A 17,708-nucleotide genomic window follows, 5' to 3' on the forward strand; every position below is an offset into this window, starting at 1 on the left:
TGGGGGCCAGCTTCAAGTGCTTCCAGCCAAAACCAGTAATGAACTGCCCCTGGATGCACTTCCTTGGGGCCCAGCTTCTCCAGCTCCTTGCAATGAAGCTGCTGCTCCAGACCCTGGTGAGCTGCTTGTCCTGCTACTGCAGAGATGACGCAGCCGTGACTGGGCTGGTCCTGGCTGCCATGGGCATTGCAGCCACTGCTTTCCTTCTCTCTGCAGCACTCCTGCCACAGCATCCAGTCCCGGCCCTGCCAGAAGCCCTCTGACTGTGGTGGCTGCCTGGGGCTCTACACCTGCAAGCTGCCTGCTGGCACCTGCAACCTGAAATCTGTCTCCAGGCAGAGAGGTGAGCTCTAAGTCTCCTGGCAACTGGCACCAGGGATCCCCACGTGCAGCAAAGTGCAAGCACATCCCCTTGGCTGCAACACTGCAAGCCCAAGTCTGACTGCCCTCTGCATGGCTGGGTCTGGTCTCTTGACTGCCCAGGGCCTGCTGGCTGTCCTGCCAGCAGTAGCTACAGAATGAACAACTCTATGGTGGATGGTACATTCCCAAAAGTTTCTGGAAGGGCTGGGATCTCACAGGTGTCCTGAGCTATCACAGGACACCAATAGCCTGTGTGGAAAACCGAGGAGGGGTACAGAGCTTGGGATTCAGCCAGTAGATTGGGAGTCAGCAAGTGCAGTTCTGCATGTCATGGGCCCTGCAGAGCTGCTCACACTGGTGTGTGAGAGCTGTTTAATTAGGCAGGAACTGTCAGGGAGCAGAGATCACAACTTTTAATGTTTAACCAGTGTTCTGATTCTCCAGTACTCTTTGGAAAATCTATGCTGCCCCCAGACTGGCCTTTTGCCTCAGCACGTTTGCCTACACCCATGTACACGTGGTCATGGAATAGAAACTCATCCAAGGCTACTAAACAGAGAGACCCAGCTCTGGTGCAGGAAACCCCTGGCATGTAGAGTAGGCAAGTTTAATGCTTGTGTACAGGACAGTGTGTGTGTGTGTGTAGCATGTAGGGCATGCCCAGTGTATGTGCTCTGTTCACAGTCTTTTCTGATCACCTGCTGCTGGCAGCCTCCATAGGAGGACACACAGACCCACAGTCAGACCCAGCACAGATGGTTTTACGGCTTTTCCTTACAGGTGGCTTCCTCCAAAGCATACAGAGCCCTTAGATGGAGAGTCAAGCTCATCTCAGAGCAGCACAGCTCAAACTAAAGCTGAAGAGGTTGTCCTGCAGCTGGAGATCAACACTTCCTGTCCAAGTTTCTTTTTAAATCCTTAATGACACATTTGTAAATGTTTCTTTCATTGTACTTCTCATGCTGCTGCTTTTTAACACTCCCTTTGGATTTTGTACACTATGTAGGCTTGATTCCCACTTTCCTGAGAGTGGCCAATAAATGCACTGAGTGGTCATGAAGCCCTGTGCTGGCAGAGCCCCCTTGGAGCTCCCCAATGAGACAAACAGGGCTATTTCACAACTCTTTTTAATTTGAGCCTTTAACTGAGGCAAGAAATATCCTTTAATTTGAGGATATTGTTGTAAAAGCTGCCAGCATGCTCACACACCAATTCAAGCTGAGCTAAGTGTTGGGCAAGCTGGGATCCCTCCCCACTCCTTTCCACAGCTCCTGCCAAGGAAGGCCAAGTCCCACACCACTGAAAACGTCACTTAAGGAGGGGAACGTGGAGTCCCCAGGAGCAGTGTGGGACCATGTAGGAGACCTGCTCCTGAAGGCTGGAGCTGAGCCACAAATCAGCTTTATTTAGCATCCCAGAGAGCTTTGCAGTCATCCTGGCCACCTTTACATGTGTGGAGGTGACCCCAGTTTTGCAAAGCTTCATAATGCTTCCATTAGAAACTCCTTCTAAAACGAGAACCAGAGCACAGCATTTGATTCACCTCAAGCCCTACTGCAGTTCCCTTCAGTGAGCCACCACCACCTCCTGGGACTGAAGTGGCACCAGTTTTGTTCAGCACACCCAAGGGGCAGCCCCGTCACGCTCCACCTGGTCACCCCTGAGGGACCCTGACCCTGGGTGGGGGCAGGGAGTAAATGCTGCTGGCTTCTCTGAGCCCCTCTATTGTTGCTTCCTCTGTTCCTGCACAGAAGTTGGGGGGCGCAGAGCTGCAGGTGCTGCCTGCCTGCCCCCTGCCTGGTGTGACACCATGGCTGTCCAGCATTTCCTGTGCTCACCACAGAGCCACAGAGAGGCTGAGGTGGGAAGGGACCTGTGAGGGTCACCTGGGCCATGCCCCTGCTCAAGCAGGGCCACCCTGAGCCATTTTCCCAACCTACCTGGTTGCACGGCTTCAAAAGATTCACAAAGCAGCACTGGAGCCACCGCTCTGCTCTGGTGTGGAATGGAGGTGAGGTCCTCTGAACCCCACTGCTGGTCAGAAAGGTCCTCTCACCTGGCAAAACCCGTGGACCACAGGGATTGTTTTCAAAGCCTCTGGGAGTCCTGTGCAGCCCAGTGTAGCACAGCTGCAGACAAGGTACCCATATGCAGCTTTCACCCTGCAACACCACAGCAGCTGGGAAAGAGGCTCTCCTCCAAAGAGCAGACTCAAGGATGTTCTTGCCCTCACAAGCGATGCAAGTGTTAACAGCTTTCACACCAGCTGGAAAAAAGCCCTCACCCTGCCTCAGCCTCCACTCGACTTCCCTGAAACCTCCTCAGTGAAGGAGGTCACCACAGACAGAGGAGAGGTGAGCAGGAGGCCCTACCTCACCACAGAAGCAGCAGCAGACACTGCCGTTGTCCCTTTCCCACTGTGCTTCCCAGCAGCAACACCCACGACAGGAGAGGAGAGCCCATCTGACCTTTGGGAAGCAGGTCTCCCAGATGAGATCCTGCAGGTGAGCTCCACCTTGGGCTCCCCTGGCAAGCTGCCAGGTGAGGGATTGAGGCCACCCAGCCTCTGGGACTCACAGGGAAGCTGAGGGCCTGGCCAAGTCATGGGTCCAGCTGCTTGATGTCCTTTCTGGCTCATGCTTGGCACTAGGTGGGATGGTGGGAAGACAGCTCAGTGAAAACACCATGGATCCACATGCCTTTTACACAACTCGCTTTTAATTACACTGCATGAGGAAAGGCCTCTCCTCGTGCCAAGACTCCCTGGTACAGCCATCCAGGGAGCTGGCTGGCCCATCAAGTCCTCAGTAGGTTTAGTGGTTCCCCCTCACCCTTTTCCCTTGCTTGGAAGCTCCTGTTTAGTCCATACCATCCCTGCAGCCCTCAGTGTCCTTGCTTAGCAGAGACCTGCTTTCACACATCTCTGTTCTTCCCCTCCAGGCCTGAGCTTTGCCTGCTCAGTCCCATGGGAGTCCCACTTGGGCCTCCTGCAGCACCAGGCAGAGAGGAGGCAGGGCAGGAGTCACTGGTTAATAACTGTTCTAACCTCAATATAAATAGAAAAATACAACCAAATAAAGAATTGACTAGCTAAGAGATCCAATCCGCCGGGATGCCTGCAACGTGCTAGTGCAGAGCTCAGAGAGAGTGCTTGGTCCAGTGCTTGCTACTGTAGACATCCAGAAACCTGTCCCGGCAGCCCTGCAGCCATCCCATCTTCCTGCAGCACCACAGGTCTGTGCAGCACGTCCTGGCCGTGGCCAGCGTGCCCAAGGCTGCTGGCTCCTGGGAGCAGGCTGAATGGGAATGGTTGATAAGTCTGATTTATTGCTGCTAAATGGTAAAGCCATTCTCTTCTGTGGAATGAGGATGTGCTTCGCTCTTACTTTTTGTGGAGGAATTTCATTTTGCTGCCTGAAGAGACAGAGAAAAGAAAATGGACTCCCCACAGTGACAGATAAAACGAGTGTAATTTCCCACCACCTCTGTCCAATGCAGTGTACTGGCCCTGCTGCCATCCCTGGCTCCTTGTCCACAGCCAGCTGCTCTGCAAAGCTGGAAGCAGGGGCCTGCAGAGCTCTGCCCATTCCCTGGGAGCAGTGCTGCAGGCTGGGACCGTGCAAGCTCCCAGGGACACACTCCAGAGCCCATTTGTCCAGAGCACACCAGCCCCTCATGCTCTTAAGTGGTCAAGAACAGACAAGAGGTTCAGGGATGTGATCTTAACACCTGCTCAAACTCAGCCATGGTGTCCAATGACTTATCAAAGACTTTTAACCTCAGTCTGAAGCTCTTGGCTAGTTCCCCTTATGGTAGAAAATAGATTCAATCTTAGAATACTCCCGGGCAGTTCCCACTGCTGATCCCAAAGGGCAAATGAAAGCAATGAAAACTGTGTCAATCCCCCCATCAGGACCTGCATCCACCATCCCCAAGTCACTGGCTGCTCCATTGCCCACCTGTGTCCTTTAGAGGACAGATCATGGCCCAATCTTTGGTTCTCCACCAGCCTCCAGACAAGGAGTGACCAGGGCCAGAGCCAACAGCGTGCCAGCACAGGGATACATGGCCAGGCACTGGATGCCACACAGTCACTGGCCCTGTCACCCTTGGGCAGCTGCTGTGCTGCCCAGCCTGAAGGCAGCAAGAATCCCAGCCCTCCTGAGAAGCCAAAGGTTTTTCTGGTTCCTTACCTAGGCCTTTCAGGAACCTATTGACTCCACTCTGCTCCCCACTGGGAAGTGTTTCCAGGTACTCCTGAGCCCGTACCTCAAACAGACCTGCAGAAAGACAGAAATCAACAGCTTCTATTTGGTGTCTCTATAAATCCAAGTAAGAATGCCCACCTGAAAGTGTGCTGTCTCAGCTTACCAACACATTATTGCACAGGAGGGAGAACAACTCACCCCACCTCCTCCATCAGCTGAGGCCAGATTTGGCACAGAAGCTTTGGTCTGCCCCCTCCCTCCCCACTGACTGAGCTGCTGTACCTCACTCAGGGTACAGAATGTACCTCCCTTCATTCTGCTGCAAGCACAGGGAGTGACATCATCTGGAAAATCATCATGTAGAATTTACCTCTTCTACTCAGCCACCTATTCAAGCATCCCCTGCTTATTAATGCCTGGGAGGAAGCTGCTAAGCCAGCACTGAGTAGCAGTAGGGATAAGAAATTCCAGCTGCCAGTAGAGCCCTTGGGACTGTGGGAAAACAGGAGTGAAACCACAGAAGTAGCTCTGGGAAGGAGATGAGCATCCAAGCTTTCTACTAGACGAAAGAACCATAACCATGAATCCAGCCCATTTTTCCTCTAGACACAAGAAGAAGACATGAGGGACTGCAAGAATAAAAGTCATTCCAGCAGTAGAATTCAATGTGGAATGGAAGAGGCACACACGTGGAGGACACTGCCAGGGTGAAAGTTGCCTGTAATCCCAACCCCATGAAGAAACCACCAGAATAATCCCTTCTGGTGCTCCTGTACACACTGCAGCCTCCAGCCACGGAACAGGGGACTGAGGTGGTGGCTGGGGAGCGTCTCCCTGCTCTCGTAGGAACAACAGCAGTTTCCACCACAGCAGAGCCCAGTTGGAGCCCCTCACCTCTGACCCCCTGCTTCCGCAGCTCCCGCTCCTGAATGAAGCCCCCAAACATCTGTGTCTCCATGAAGACCTCCAGGAAGCGTCGGAGGCTCTTGGAAGAGACGGATTTGCGGAAAGCCTCACGCTGCAGGGTCCGCTCCTCTCGCTCCGCGGGGGTCAGGAAGAGGGAATAGTGGCCCACAATCTCCACAAAGAAACGGACAAAGGCCTCGGACACCACCTCGTTCAAAGGGCTGGTTTCTAAGGGAAAAATCAAGAGGCAGTGGTGAGGATGGTGCTGTAAGAATGTGCTAGGAAAATCTCTGGTTAAAAATTCCCTGGCTTTTTTCAGATCCAGCCTGAGAAGAAAAGGCTGCTTAAGGGAGACAGCATCCTAAGAAGTGCTTGTCATGGAAGTAGACCAAATTGCTAGTCATTTGAAAGATACCAAGCTTTGTTTTGGTGCTCACTTCACTCTGATGGGATGGGGGAGACAATCAGAAGAGTGAAAGTGAGAAAACTTATGGGCTAAGATAAAGAGAGTTTAATGGATGAATCTAAAACTGTTCATGCAAGCAAAGCAAAATAATTGATTTATTCAGCAGCTCCCATGGGCAGGCAGGTGTTCAGCAAAGCAGGGCTCCAGCACACATGCCTTGGGAAGACAAAATGCCCTATTTCCAAATGTCCCCCCATTTCCTCCTCCTTCCTGCAGCTTCATATGCTGAGCATGACTCCATGAACATCACTCCATGTGGAACATCCCTTTGGTCATCTGGGGTCAGCTGTCCTGGCTATGTTCCCTCTCCTCTCCTTGTGGGCCCTCAACCCACTCAATGGTGGGGTGGGATGAGAGGCAGAAAGGTGTTGGCTCACTGTGAGCTCTGCTCAGCAGCAGCTAAAACATCCCTGTATTATCAACACCATTTCCAGCACAAATCCAAAACACAGCCCCATACTAGCTATGGAGAAAATGAACTCTGTCCTAAGCAAAACCAGCAAATTCTTCAGGCTCCTCTGCAGCAAGGAGATGCCCATACTGTCCCCCCGAGAGAGCTGTCTCAGCCCAGTCACCCATGAGCCACATGGGAGTCTGCAGTTCTGCAGGTGACTGTTCCCTGGAGGAGCCTGCATCACTCATGGCCAGCAGCAGAGAGAAGAAGCTTATGAAACCCCACCTGAGTACAGGTGTTCGCTGGAATTGTAAGGAATTGTAAGCAGAGCTGGGAAGAGATAAGTAATGCTGCTCTTCACACAGAGAGCTGCCCCCTGTGTGCTGGAATATTTCATAGAGCTTAACAAAATCCTCATCTACCTCCAGTACTTGTGGTGCTAAATTCAGTACAAGCCTAGTTCTCCTCTAAGAAGTGACAGAAAAAAAAGGGGCAGGAAAAGACATGGTTTTAAGCTGAAAGGCACTGTGCCTTACCCTGCTTGCCATTGACAGGGCCCTCCTCCTTGTCACTTGCCAGCTCATTCCTCTGCTCCAAAATGTGCTCTAGGGCAGCCTGCAGCTTGCGGGGCAGGATGGAGTCCTCATCTTCCATCTGTAACAGAGATCCACCTCCTCATGGACCTGGGCTGGGACAAAAACACCTCCTACCCTGTCCCCAGCACAGCAGGGGGAGCACTAGAAATGAACCGTGAGGAGAGGCAGAAGGCAAATATGTTTGGCACATTCCCAGCCCCACCCAGTGCAGTACTATCAAGAAGCACAAGAGGAAGGAGAAAGCAGGTGTCTTTTCCTAAATGTTCCCCTATTCTGGAGGAATTTTACATGTCTGACCCGAGAGGTTACTGGGCAGGGCTCACCATCTGCCCACGAGCACTGGCCCCACCACAAAGGGGAGGTGTGTGAACAATGCTGGCATGTGGCCAGGTGAGCAGAGCCCCTGCTCAGGCACCAATCCTCTTCCACAGGCATAAGGAATTCCCAGGGAGCAACGGAGCCAAGGAACTGCCAGTGACTGTGCAGAGCTCCCACCAGCCCTGGCTGAGTTGGCTGATTCAGCTTAAGCCTGCAGAAGAGAGGTGCAAGGTAAAGCATTACCCCAGAGCAAAGGCAGCTGGCAGGCGAGGGCTGTGGGAGGGCTTGGCCCTCACCCACACGCTGCTCCCTGCAGCAGGAGGAGCACTCAGCCCGTCTTAGTCACGGCAGAGACCGACACTGCCAGCGCTGCTCAGAGAGCTGCCAAAGAGCTCTGGGAAAAAAGAGCTTCCTGGGCCAGGAGTATGTCTGCTCATTTATCCTCTTCCCTTCCTCCTCCCCTTCCCACTCCTCCTCTCCACAACAAAGGGAAGTGAAAATCAGCGAGCAATCTTGCCTGCAGAGCAACACACAGACTCCCATGTACCACCTTCCTGCTTCTGAGCCATCCAGAGCAAGGACCAGAGTGAGGTGCCACAAGCTCCTGAGGCAGTAAGGATTTCAAAAAATCATCGAGGCTCCCTTCCCACTCAGGGAGGAGTATGTGATGGGAGATGAACTGATAGACACAGGCTGGAAGAACCCAGCAGACAGTGCTGAGCCAAGGCCTTCCAGCTCTGTCCTCTGCCCTACAGGATGACACTTAAGGATCCACAGCACTCAAGTGCCACCATTTCCCCTCTTAAAGAAACAAACAAACAAGCAAACAAAAAACCCAGAAAGAAGTAACTCACAACGATTTAGTCCTCAACACATGTGGTTTGGGATGCTGATGTTACATATATACACACCAACCCCTATAACGCTGCCAACCACAAGCCCTGCCTCAGTTTTTGAGTGGGGAGAAAGTGATCTATCCTGCCAGGCAGGTCAGCAAACACAGATGGAGGTAAGTTATGGAGGAAAAAGGGGGGAAAAAGATATGAATTAGCTCTGCTCACCTGTCTCAGAAACCGATTATTTACAAGGTCAACGACGAGGACCTAAGAATGAAAGAGCAAGAATTAAAAGGCGAAGTAATTATTTCGATCATCAGAGTTTATCTTTCTCTGTAACTGCTCTGGAGGGAACACTTCCCTGCTCCTCCTACCCACCACTGCAGCTGGAGGAGGCACCCAGCATGATCCAGGAACAGAGCCTGTGTTGTGGCTTTCTGGGGATGTCATTGCAAACCACAGCACAGCTTGGACAACAGAAGGCTGTGCTCCAGGCCTGGCCCACTGCTCCTCATTGCATAGTCAGTCTCATCCTTTCTCCCTGTGTTGCTGCACTGCTGTCTCCTGGGAGGCAGGGAGGGAAATCCCTCCCCAAGCATGTTCAGCCTTGCTGTGCTCACCCTTGTGCGCCAAGAATCCAATTCTTAGTTTTTTATTTATTGTGTTTTATTTATTATTTAGTTATTAAGTATTGCTACCATGAGGCACCTGTATTAACCCAAGGAGCAGGTATCCTGGCCAGCTGTAGCAATCACACCTAAAGTGACAGGATTTGCACACAGCCCCGAGACAGCACTATGCAGAAACCAGCATAAACTGTACTAAAACCATTTCCTACCCTCAGCAGCCCCACACTGGGAGACTTCCAGCCTTCCCAAGCTGTGGCCAAAGCAGAGCACAGACCTTTGTATCCCCGGGGGAACATCCAGCTCCACCCTTACCCCACACTCACAGCAGCCAGAGGATGAGAGCTCTGCTCCCTGGTGCTGCCAGAAAACAGCTCAGCCCACAGGAAACAACCTCGAGCAGGGCACAGTGTGGATGCAGGACTCACCTCCTCCACGGGCAGCTCCTTCAGGCGGGGCAGGGAGCTGGAGAGCAGGCCGATGAGGAAGGGGGTGGGCGAGCACACAATGTCGATCATGGAAGGTGGCAGCACGGGGATGTAGGTGTGCTGCCAGGTGAAGGGGTACAGTAGGGCCACTGTGGCGTGGCAACACTTGGAGAGAGTGCTGGAAGACAAAACACAACAAAGACAATGGTCAGTCAGGAAATGAGGGGTGCTTCCTAGAAATCAACTGTTCCCTGATAGCTCTCCAATTACTAGGGGCTTTCCCTCATTTCTGACCCATTTTTCAGCTTTAGAAGCAATGACAAGAGATAGGTTCCACTGAATCAGAGATCTGCTGCTCCAGTGTTCTGATGGAATATATCAGGCAAACACAACACCTTTGATGCCACTGCCTTTCCTAAGAGAAACGAGTCCATTCTCCCACAGCTCTCTGGCAGGAATCAGGCAGAATATCCAGTTAGCAGATACTTGCAACAAGCAGAGCTTGCCACAGGGCACCAGTTACTCATCTGTTCTGGGTCTGGAAGCATTTTTATGTGTCAAGAGAGAGGGAAGGCTAGCTGCTACAAACCCTGTATATATAACATCATTTGGTTTTACCAGCATCCGGGAAAGGAGAGGAGGGAGAGGAAGGAGACTGGTGCAGCATGCAGGAGTCACGTGGCTACAGAAAGATGCCCAGCTGGCTCCCATTAGACTCTGTGGGAGAATTTATATTCAGCAAGCTGGGTTTATTGCTGACTTGACAGGGAAGGGGTTCGATGGGTGTGGACTTGAGCTTGCTTTGAGAAGTGAAGCCTGCTTTCCCTCCCCACTCCAGTTAAGTTTGGTGGATGTGCATCCCTGTGCTGTATCACTAGGGCAGGCGAGCAGAGTGGTGTGGCTGGGGGACTGCTGGCTGCCTTCCATCACGTAAGCTCGGGTTAGCAGAACAAAATTGTAGCTGCTGGGACATCAGTGTGACAGTACAAAGTAATCAGGCAGCAAACATTGATAAACACATGACGCTTCTTGGAGAAAAGGAGATCTCAGTGAAGAGGCTGGAATCTGCTTTAACCTGAAAATTTTATTGCTGACAGCAACAGGTAGGGAACTGGCACTTGGGAAAGATGCCTGGGATTTGTGTTCTGAGAAAGTCTCTTCACAAAATGGGGATGGTTTCCTCTACCTTCACTCCCAGAGGACTGTCTTTTTTAAGGGGATACTCTAAAAACAGAGGAAGATCCTTCAAGCCAGGATTCAATCCACACAGCCAGGCTGTGTTACAGACTGGCAGCTTTAAGCCTTTAAATGGGAAAAACCCTTCAGTTCTGCATCCTTGTTTGGGAAGGTGTGAGTGTATCCCCCTCCCTGCATTCACTCCTCCTCTGTGTTGCTGCTCTCCAGCTGTGCTTGCCATCATCAGCAAGCCCACACCTTGCTGTGTCTATCACAAATGCAAGGTAGATAATGAATCTGAGAGACACAAAATTAAAATAATGAGAAAACACAGAGCTAGCAAGAAACAGAAACATTAAAAAAAAAAACCCACCCAGAAAAACTGTGGGAATAATGTCAAAGTAGATGATTTTTGTTGTATCTTTCATACAAGCTAATCTTGAAAGGAATTGCAACGAAAGTGAATGTGTCGTCTGAGAAGTGCACTCCAAGCTAATGAGATCCTTTAAAAACCATCTCCTTCAAAGCTGGGCTACTCATACATTTCAGGTCATGTTAGCAGATACAAAAGCAGGGGCTTGTCTTCCTCTCCATTACTGCAGAGCATATTTTCCACTCCTCAGTTTCTGACTGATAATAGACCTGGTAATAGCAGCAGCAGCATAGTGAAAGCTGAAAGAACTGCACCTTTCATCACTTGTGCACAGCAGTGGGGCACTATCACCACCCACTGTTCCTCTCCTTTGAGGAAAGGGTGAATATGGAAGTGTTAGAAGTTTTACATTTGTCACCAATCCTCTATTTTGAAGGTGTATCCAAATTTTCTGCCTAAACATGGGACCTAAATTTATAGACAGCATGTGAAAACCTATGGAAAACATCTTTGAGTCCAGGTAGCTCCACAGAGGAACAGTGAGCAGCTGAAGTATGTGGTTATTTATGGCATGGTGAGATATTATGGCAAGCTGTCTCCTGCTATATTTATGGTGCTTGTTCTTCCCTCAGCCCAGCTCTCGAGTCCCAGCGAGTACACATGGTACGTGAGAGATTGAGTGGGAGGAGAGATGGCTGGGCTCCAGCAAGTGAAGTCAAAGAGAGAGCTGTGTTAAGTCTGAAATTGTACACACCAGGCAGTGGGAAGTAAAGATAACTTCCCCTTCCACCCTTCCATCTGTGCATGACTCATCGCCTCCAGGGTGAAACCCAGTGATCTCTTGCTCCCAAACACTTCTCACTGTGGAAGACCTTTCCAGGGAACAATACTGGTCGGGTTGAGGTTCTGTGAGCCTCCTTTGTAGGCAGAGCAGTTCAGGGATGGACGCTGAGGTATCTTTTTCACACATCAGACTCACTCTGCAGGTAGTCTCAGGGAGCTGCAGGTTGCCAGGAGCCCTGGAGAACCGTGGCCTTCTGGAGTGACTCAAACCTAAGCTCTCTCTTTCTCTTGCACTTGGCACTGCAACAAGCACTAAGGGACTGCTGATTCACACCAGCCTGCTGAGCCTTGCAAAAAAATCCAGCTTGATAAATCCCTTTTATGCCACCTGTGTGACTGTGTGCTCTTCAGCCAGCAGCCACATCACTGCAGCGTGCTTTGGGAAGTGCCATGCCCTACCCTCAGGCCACACAGGTTCAGTCCAGCTGTTCAAACGGGACACAGACACCATTTTTTAAGGCCTTTGGTTTCATGTGCAATCTTTAAAATGCTGCAGGTCTCTGAAAAACACTTTCAAGATGCTAAGCAAATTTTCATGGGTTCATTCAGCATTCTGCAGGGAATGTGGCTGAGCTGCATGCTGCCCTCCGCTGATACTGAGATGTCAATAGTGCAGAGGCTAAAAACAACTGAGGTACACAAAAACCCTCAGAGCCCTCCCTGAAGGGCTGATTTGGACAGACACTGACACACAGATCTCACTGGGTAAAGCATTCCCTTGGTCAGAACAATGATACTGCAGCAACCTGTGACACAGGTTTCCTTGAACAACAGCCTTCCCACACCACAGCACCCTGTGCACAAACCCACCCCACAGCACCCTGTGCACAAACCCACCCCACAGCACCCTGTGAAGCTGCTGCTTCTTGGTAGCCACCTCGAACACAGGTGGTCAATGCAGAAGCTGAACACAACAGCTGCAATTACACAGAATCCCTTCTTCCTCTCCTGGGAAAACTTGATCCAAGACTAGCTTGACTTGCTTTGGAAGGCACCTTGACAAATTGCAACAGCTTCTATGAAGGGACACTGGCTGTTCAGCCTGGTTGCTTTCCACTCCAAAGGCATGCATACGTGATAAAAAGCCCCCAAAGCTGACACCCTCTTTGGGTTTAGGATACTGCCTGATTTCTGTAAAACACCATTGATCCAAACACCCTGCTTTAGTTTAATGCCAGGAAGTCCTGTGGTCCTTGCACTAACCAAACTGCTCAAAATATGCTGGCATTTGGCAATTTAACACTGTTCAAATATGTATATTTAAATTTATTTTTTTTTATAAGCTCTGCCACAGTAGGATTTGTTTTACAAACACCTTCAGATTTCTGACACTGTGTCACATCTGGATTTACTTATGATGGATTACAGATCTGGTTGACAACATTTAGCAGGCACGGGAGCCTCCAAGCATTGTCCCATGACTTCACACAGCACTGCTGCAAATCCCACCAGGAGGGCGCCAAGTTCCACCAGCTCTCTGGGGACCCTCACTGACTCCCGCCAATGTGGCAGGTTTGTGCAGGTGAAGCAATGAGTATTAAGATGATCTGAAGACACAACACTATTATCTGACATCCAAACTTCATCCTTGGGTTTCCTCTTCTCCCTAATCACAGGGCAAAAAGGGAGAACCCATGAGGTTGGTATTTGCAGTCCCAAATTTGTTTTTGTAGCACATGGTAAAGGGTTCTTCCTGATGATTAATTACCTTTTGCTGGGGATGACCACATTTAAAGTGTCTACTCTAATTCTGTCAGATCTGCCTTTGATAACAATGACCACTTTGTGTTGTTGATACAGCTGTGGTTTCTGGCAGAGACAGAGGCAATTGCTTGAGTTGGTCAGATCCACAACAAGCTTTTGAGCTCTGGAAAAAGGATGCCTTGATTTTAAGCCCGTGCAAGCTTTTCTTTTTAAAAAGCCTTCTGAATCACAAAGATCTCCTGGTCAGGCCACTAAAAACTGCCCAGCTCGAGGTACCTTGTGACATCAGGTGATTTCAGCTGAAAGATGCCTTCTAAAAGGTTGGCTGGCAGCGCCTGGAGCTGCATGCCAGGCAACATCCCTCTGAAACAAAAGCAGCTCTCATGTTGCAGTGTCTAACCTGTGCCACTGTCTCCACTGCCCTAGGACTAAAGTTAACAGTGCAGGAATGAACAAAAGCTGGGAAAAGATTACACAGGCCAACACAATTTTAACTAAGTCATTTTCCCGGGTTGCGAGGCAATGTATAACTCCAGTATCCATAGTGACAGAGAAAAAAAAAAACCCACCCAAAAACTAATAAACCAAATTCTTTCCTTTTCCGCTGCCAAGCTGTGGATTGACAGGTATTTAAACACTCAATGCTCATTCTAAAGATGGAAAAGACAAAGTATTTCACTTGCTGTACACTTGTTAGATGCATTTTTTGGCTCAGCTTGAAAACATTTCACAGTTCATGCAGTATTTGGCAGGAGACCTTTCAGCCTACTTTTCCCACAGACTGATTTTATAGCAATTAAAGGACGTAAATAAACTGTTCACTTCATTTCTCTGTCACTCACACCCAGACACACCTTCTCAAACATGGACAGATAGTTATTGATAGTGCCCACACGAAGAACCACAAAGATGAACGATAAACGTAATTTATTGTGCATCTTTCACTGTGTCACCTGCACTCTTCCCATTAATCCATCTCAGCTGGATTATTTCTAGCATTCCTAACCTCTGAGCAGTTTCCAACAGCTGCTTTTGTAGCTTTTTTTCCTTCTCTTCAGTTACTTCCAAAAAGTGCTTCTTTTCTTTCCTCTCAAACTGGCATTTTCACTCCTAGAGTGAATACTACACAATACTCATTGAGTTCAATGTGTTCCTGTCCTAGGAAAAATATAATTTGGACAGAAGATCCTATACCTACAACAGCATCAACTTTCAAAACATGGAAGGCCCACCTATGAGTAAAAGAGACTGCTCACCTTAGGACAGGCTCACAAAGCCAGTCCATTCAAGTCACTGAACTGGATTAAAATATAGTAGTTACTTAATTTTGAAGGGCATTTTATTTGTTTTCTGCATGTTTCATGCCTTTACAGTCCTTTGGGATAATTTCCAACCTTTCACTCCACAAAAATGAGCTAGAGAATCTTCGTATTTTGTAAGAGGAAAAGAAAAAGACTCTCCTGAAATTGCTCAGAGCAAGGTGTTCTCAGAAACATCAAATACTAAAAGTCTCATAGAGAGTTGTCAAATCTATGGTAAATATTTGAATCTGAGACCTGTGGTCTAACAGATCCCAGATCTTTTAAACACGACAATTCCTTTTTTTCACAGGAAAAAAAAACCAAACCTGTTTATGAGATATTTAGTGATCCTAGAAACTAAGATCCTATAGCTGCTTCCCATTCTCTTTACAGGCCTGTACAGCTGGATTCATTCCTAAGGACTCTAGATATCCTGACAAAAGATACAGGGGTGGGAAAAGAACACCAAAACCCATCAAGGTGTTTTCAGTTAGAGATATCACACCTCATACTCAGAATACACAGTGTTGTATTTTGTAAAGATGTAAAGATGTGATAAGAAAAGATTTGTTAAATAAATGTTCTTTCTAAAGTGATGTCTCAACCGCCCCCCCGACAAAAAAGTTCCCTGCCATTTCCTGATACCACCCAGCTCTCATGTAGAGATTACAATGTCAATCTGTGCCCTTAAAAAATTTTCTCAGAATGCAAAATTTATCCTACAGAGGAAGAGAAAAATATTTGAGAGCCTGTGATCATAGATTATGTCATAAATCATATATGTTTCACAGAGATCTAGTGTACGGATGAATTCTCTCACTTTCAATTCAAATCTAAATGCTCTGCATGAAATGTGTGGTTTAAGTATCCAGAATATGAAGTCTCTACACACATAATGTCTCGGTGATTATAAAGAGGCAAATTTTCCCCTTTCTGAACCAAAACAGCTGCCAAAACTTGCAAGTAGACAGTGCTACAGCTTCCCTCTCCCCAGCCTTTCTATTCCTGCAATGAGACTGCCTGAGCTCTGCCCAGAGAGAGCCCTGGATCCATGTAGAACAAAGTTTTCCCCTTCGTTTTCCTCTAGAAGGGGCCTCTCCATTCTTTGCCCCAGTGCTCAGTCCCAAAGCTGCAGGCTGCTGCCTGGAAGTTGTGAAAACAGACAGCTTAGGGGCATTGTACACTCCTGAAACCTGAGCGTGCTCCTAAGTGTCATTACTCATCCAGGCAGCTTTTCTTTCCCCAGCCTTGGCGAACTTTCCTCCCTGAATCCTCAAGTGCTTCAAGAGCTGGAGAGCTGCCAGCCACCAGCTGCACAAGATCTTAAAGAAATCCGGACCCATTTTCATAATTTAGGAGAGCAAACAAATACATTTTTAAAAGAGCAAATTGAGCAGATTCAAAACAGAAGGGGGAAGTCCTCTGTCTCATTGCCCCTTGCCCTCCTTTACTTTCATCCCCATAAGAAAAAAGGAGTTGTTAGAAACCGATATGAAAATACAAGCTAAAAAATTAAGAAGATTTTGTGACATCAGGGAAGAACTCAGAAAGGACAGTGTGAGATCCCTGGAAAACCCAAGCACAGCTCAGCCAGGAACACTGCAGCATCATGGAGCAAAAGGAGGGGTTTTGCTTCCTTAGCACCAGGAATCTGCTCTGAAATTGTCTGGAGGAAGTGGAACTTGGTTCTCCCTGGGGATGAGAAGCAGCACTTTTTGCAAGCTACAAAATGAAATTATGGTTCATGGCCTAAGTTCCCCATTCCTGGGAAGAACAGCTCTGTTCACATTGTTACAAGGTTGGAAAAGGGCGGAGAAGAAAAAGAACAAAGCAGAGAGATCTGTCACTGCAGCCTTTCCAGACTCCCTTCCTTGCCAGCATTTTCTTTAGGGAAATGCAAGAGGGTACCTGAGCTTGTCTGCAATAAAGATCACCCTCCTTTCCAGCAGCAAGGAGGCAAAGACTCTGCTCAGGTGCCGCACGCTGAGGGACGTGAACAAGGACTCGAAATCAACGTGCTCCAGCCTGGAGTCAAGCGGCCGCCGCAGCTCGATGACCTGGTGGGGACAAAAAGAGCACAGGTGAGCCCTTGCTGCCCTCCCAGAGTGTGCCAAGCAAGGACCCAGCAGGTATTGTCACAGCTAGCACTGACTGCACTGAACACCACACAGCAGTAAGTCCTCCAATACAGTCCTTCCAAACGCCTCCCAGAAATCCTTCTCCCAGATGAAGATGATACAGAGTCCAGTCCAACAGGCACAGCATGAAATCAACCACAAGTTCTTCCCACTGGACTGAGGACAGGGAGCTCTTCATAAGGAGGAAAACTAGTTTGTGTCCAGCTAGGAGTGGTTTTCAGGCTTTCTGGTATTCAAGCAGCAGAATGTCATGGAGCCTTTCAAATCTACACTCTGACTTTTACAGTTACAATTTTTTTTTTTTGTTTTACTGCAAGAATCTGGATGCCTAACCTCCTGACCGTATTTTTTATAACAGTTACAGACAAGAGTAGCCTGTGGATATTTTTCTTTGTTCATATGTACTTAAATAATGCCTGTCATAGCACCTTAGCACTTCATACTCCTTATCTTAGACAGATGCTTATCTAAATTGTTTTTGAAAGCCTCCAACACCACACATTTCATAAATCCCACAAGAAAATTACTCTAGTTCTGAACTAGCCTCACCAACACTAAGCCTGCAGCTGAAACATGTCAGTGGCAAATTACTTCAATTACTTGTTTTCTTACTTTCAGTATCCACTAGGAACAACTGGTCACATTCCTCTCTGTAGGAAACTTCTTGTGTATTGAAAAGTTATCACGTGTCTTCCTTTGTCTTTTGTTTTCTTTATTAAGTAAACAATTCCTCAAGATTTGCCTGTATTCTCTAGATCACTTAGTAAGCAGAACTGCCCTTCTGGGGCTTTCTCCTAGTGGTTGCATGTTTTGGAAAATGATACTCTAAATAAAACTCCATCAGTACTGGAAAGTAGAAAAGTTGCTTTCCTTTATTATTCATCCCTTCACTTGCTATTGCAATGAAGGATTTTGTCTAAATAATACCACACTGTTACTCTTGCTCACATTATGGCCCACTGTACCACCGGATCCTTCTCTGAAGTACCATTGCTCACTCAGTTACTTTCATGTTCTATTAGACTATTCCTT

The 17,708-nt window shown here is 48.5% G+C and overlaps 1 protein-coding gene across 5 annotated transcripts in view; it reads right to left on the reverse strand.

Moving 5' to 3' along the window:
* The window catches only part of LOC131592780 (DENN domain-containing protein 2A-like), a 71,310-nt gene that overhangs the window by 12,568 nt on the left and 41,034 nt on the right, over nucleotides 1–17,708 (reverse strand). For 4 of the 5 annotated variants that reach the window (XM_058864527.1, XM_058864529.1, XM_058864528.1 and 1 more), the window contains 6 exons: nucleotides 16,447–16,595; nucleotides 9,142–9,319; nucleotides 8,313–8,354; nucleotides 6,874–6,991; nucleotides 5,466–5,705; nucleotides 4,557–4,643 (listed from right to left, as the gene is read on the reverse strand). In XM_058864527.1, coding sequence (XP_058720510.1) covers nucleotides 4,557–4,643; nucleotides 5,466–5,705; nucleotides 6,874–6,991; nucleotides 8,313–8,354; nucleotides 9,142–9,319; nucleotides 16,447–16,595 — 814 coding nt within the window. Of the gene's footprint in view, nucleotides 1–3,059; nucleotides 3,778–4,556; nucleotides 4,644–5,465; nucleotides 5,706–6,873; nucleotides 6,992–8,312; nucleotides 8,355–9,141; nucleotides 9,320–16,446; nucleotides 16,596–17,708 lie in introns of those variants that run through there. The other variant, XM_058864530.1, reaches the window with a different exon arrangement.

This window comes from Poecile atricapillus, chromosome Z, assembly GCF_030490865.1.
Source record: "Poecile atricapillus isolate bPoeAtr1 chromosome Z, bPoeAtr1.hap1, whole genome shotgun sequence".
NCBI classification, from domain to species: Eukaryota; Metazoa; Chordata; class Aves; order Passeriformes; family Paridae; genus Poecile; species Poecile atricapillus.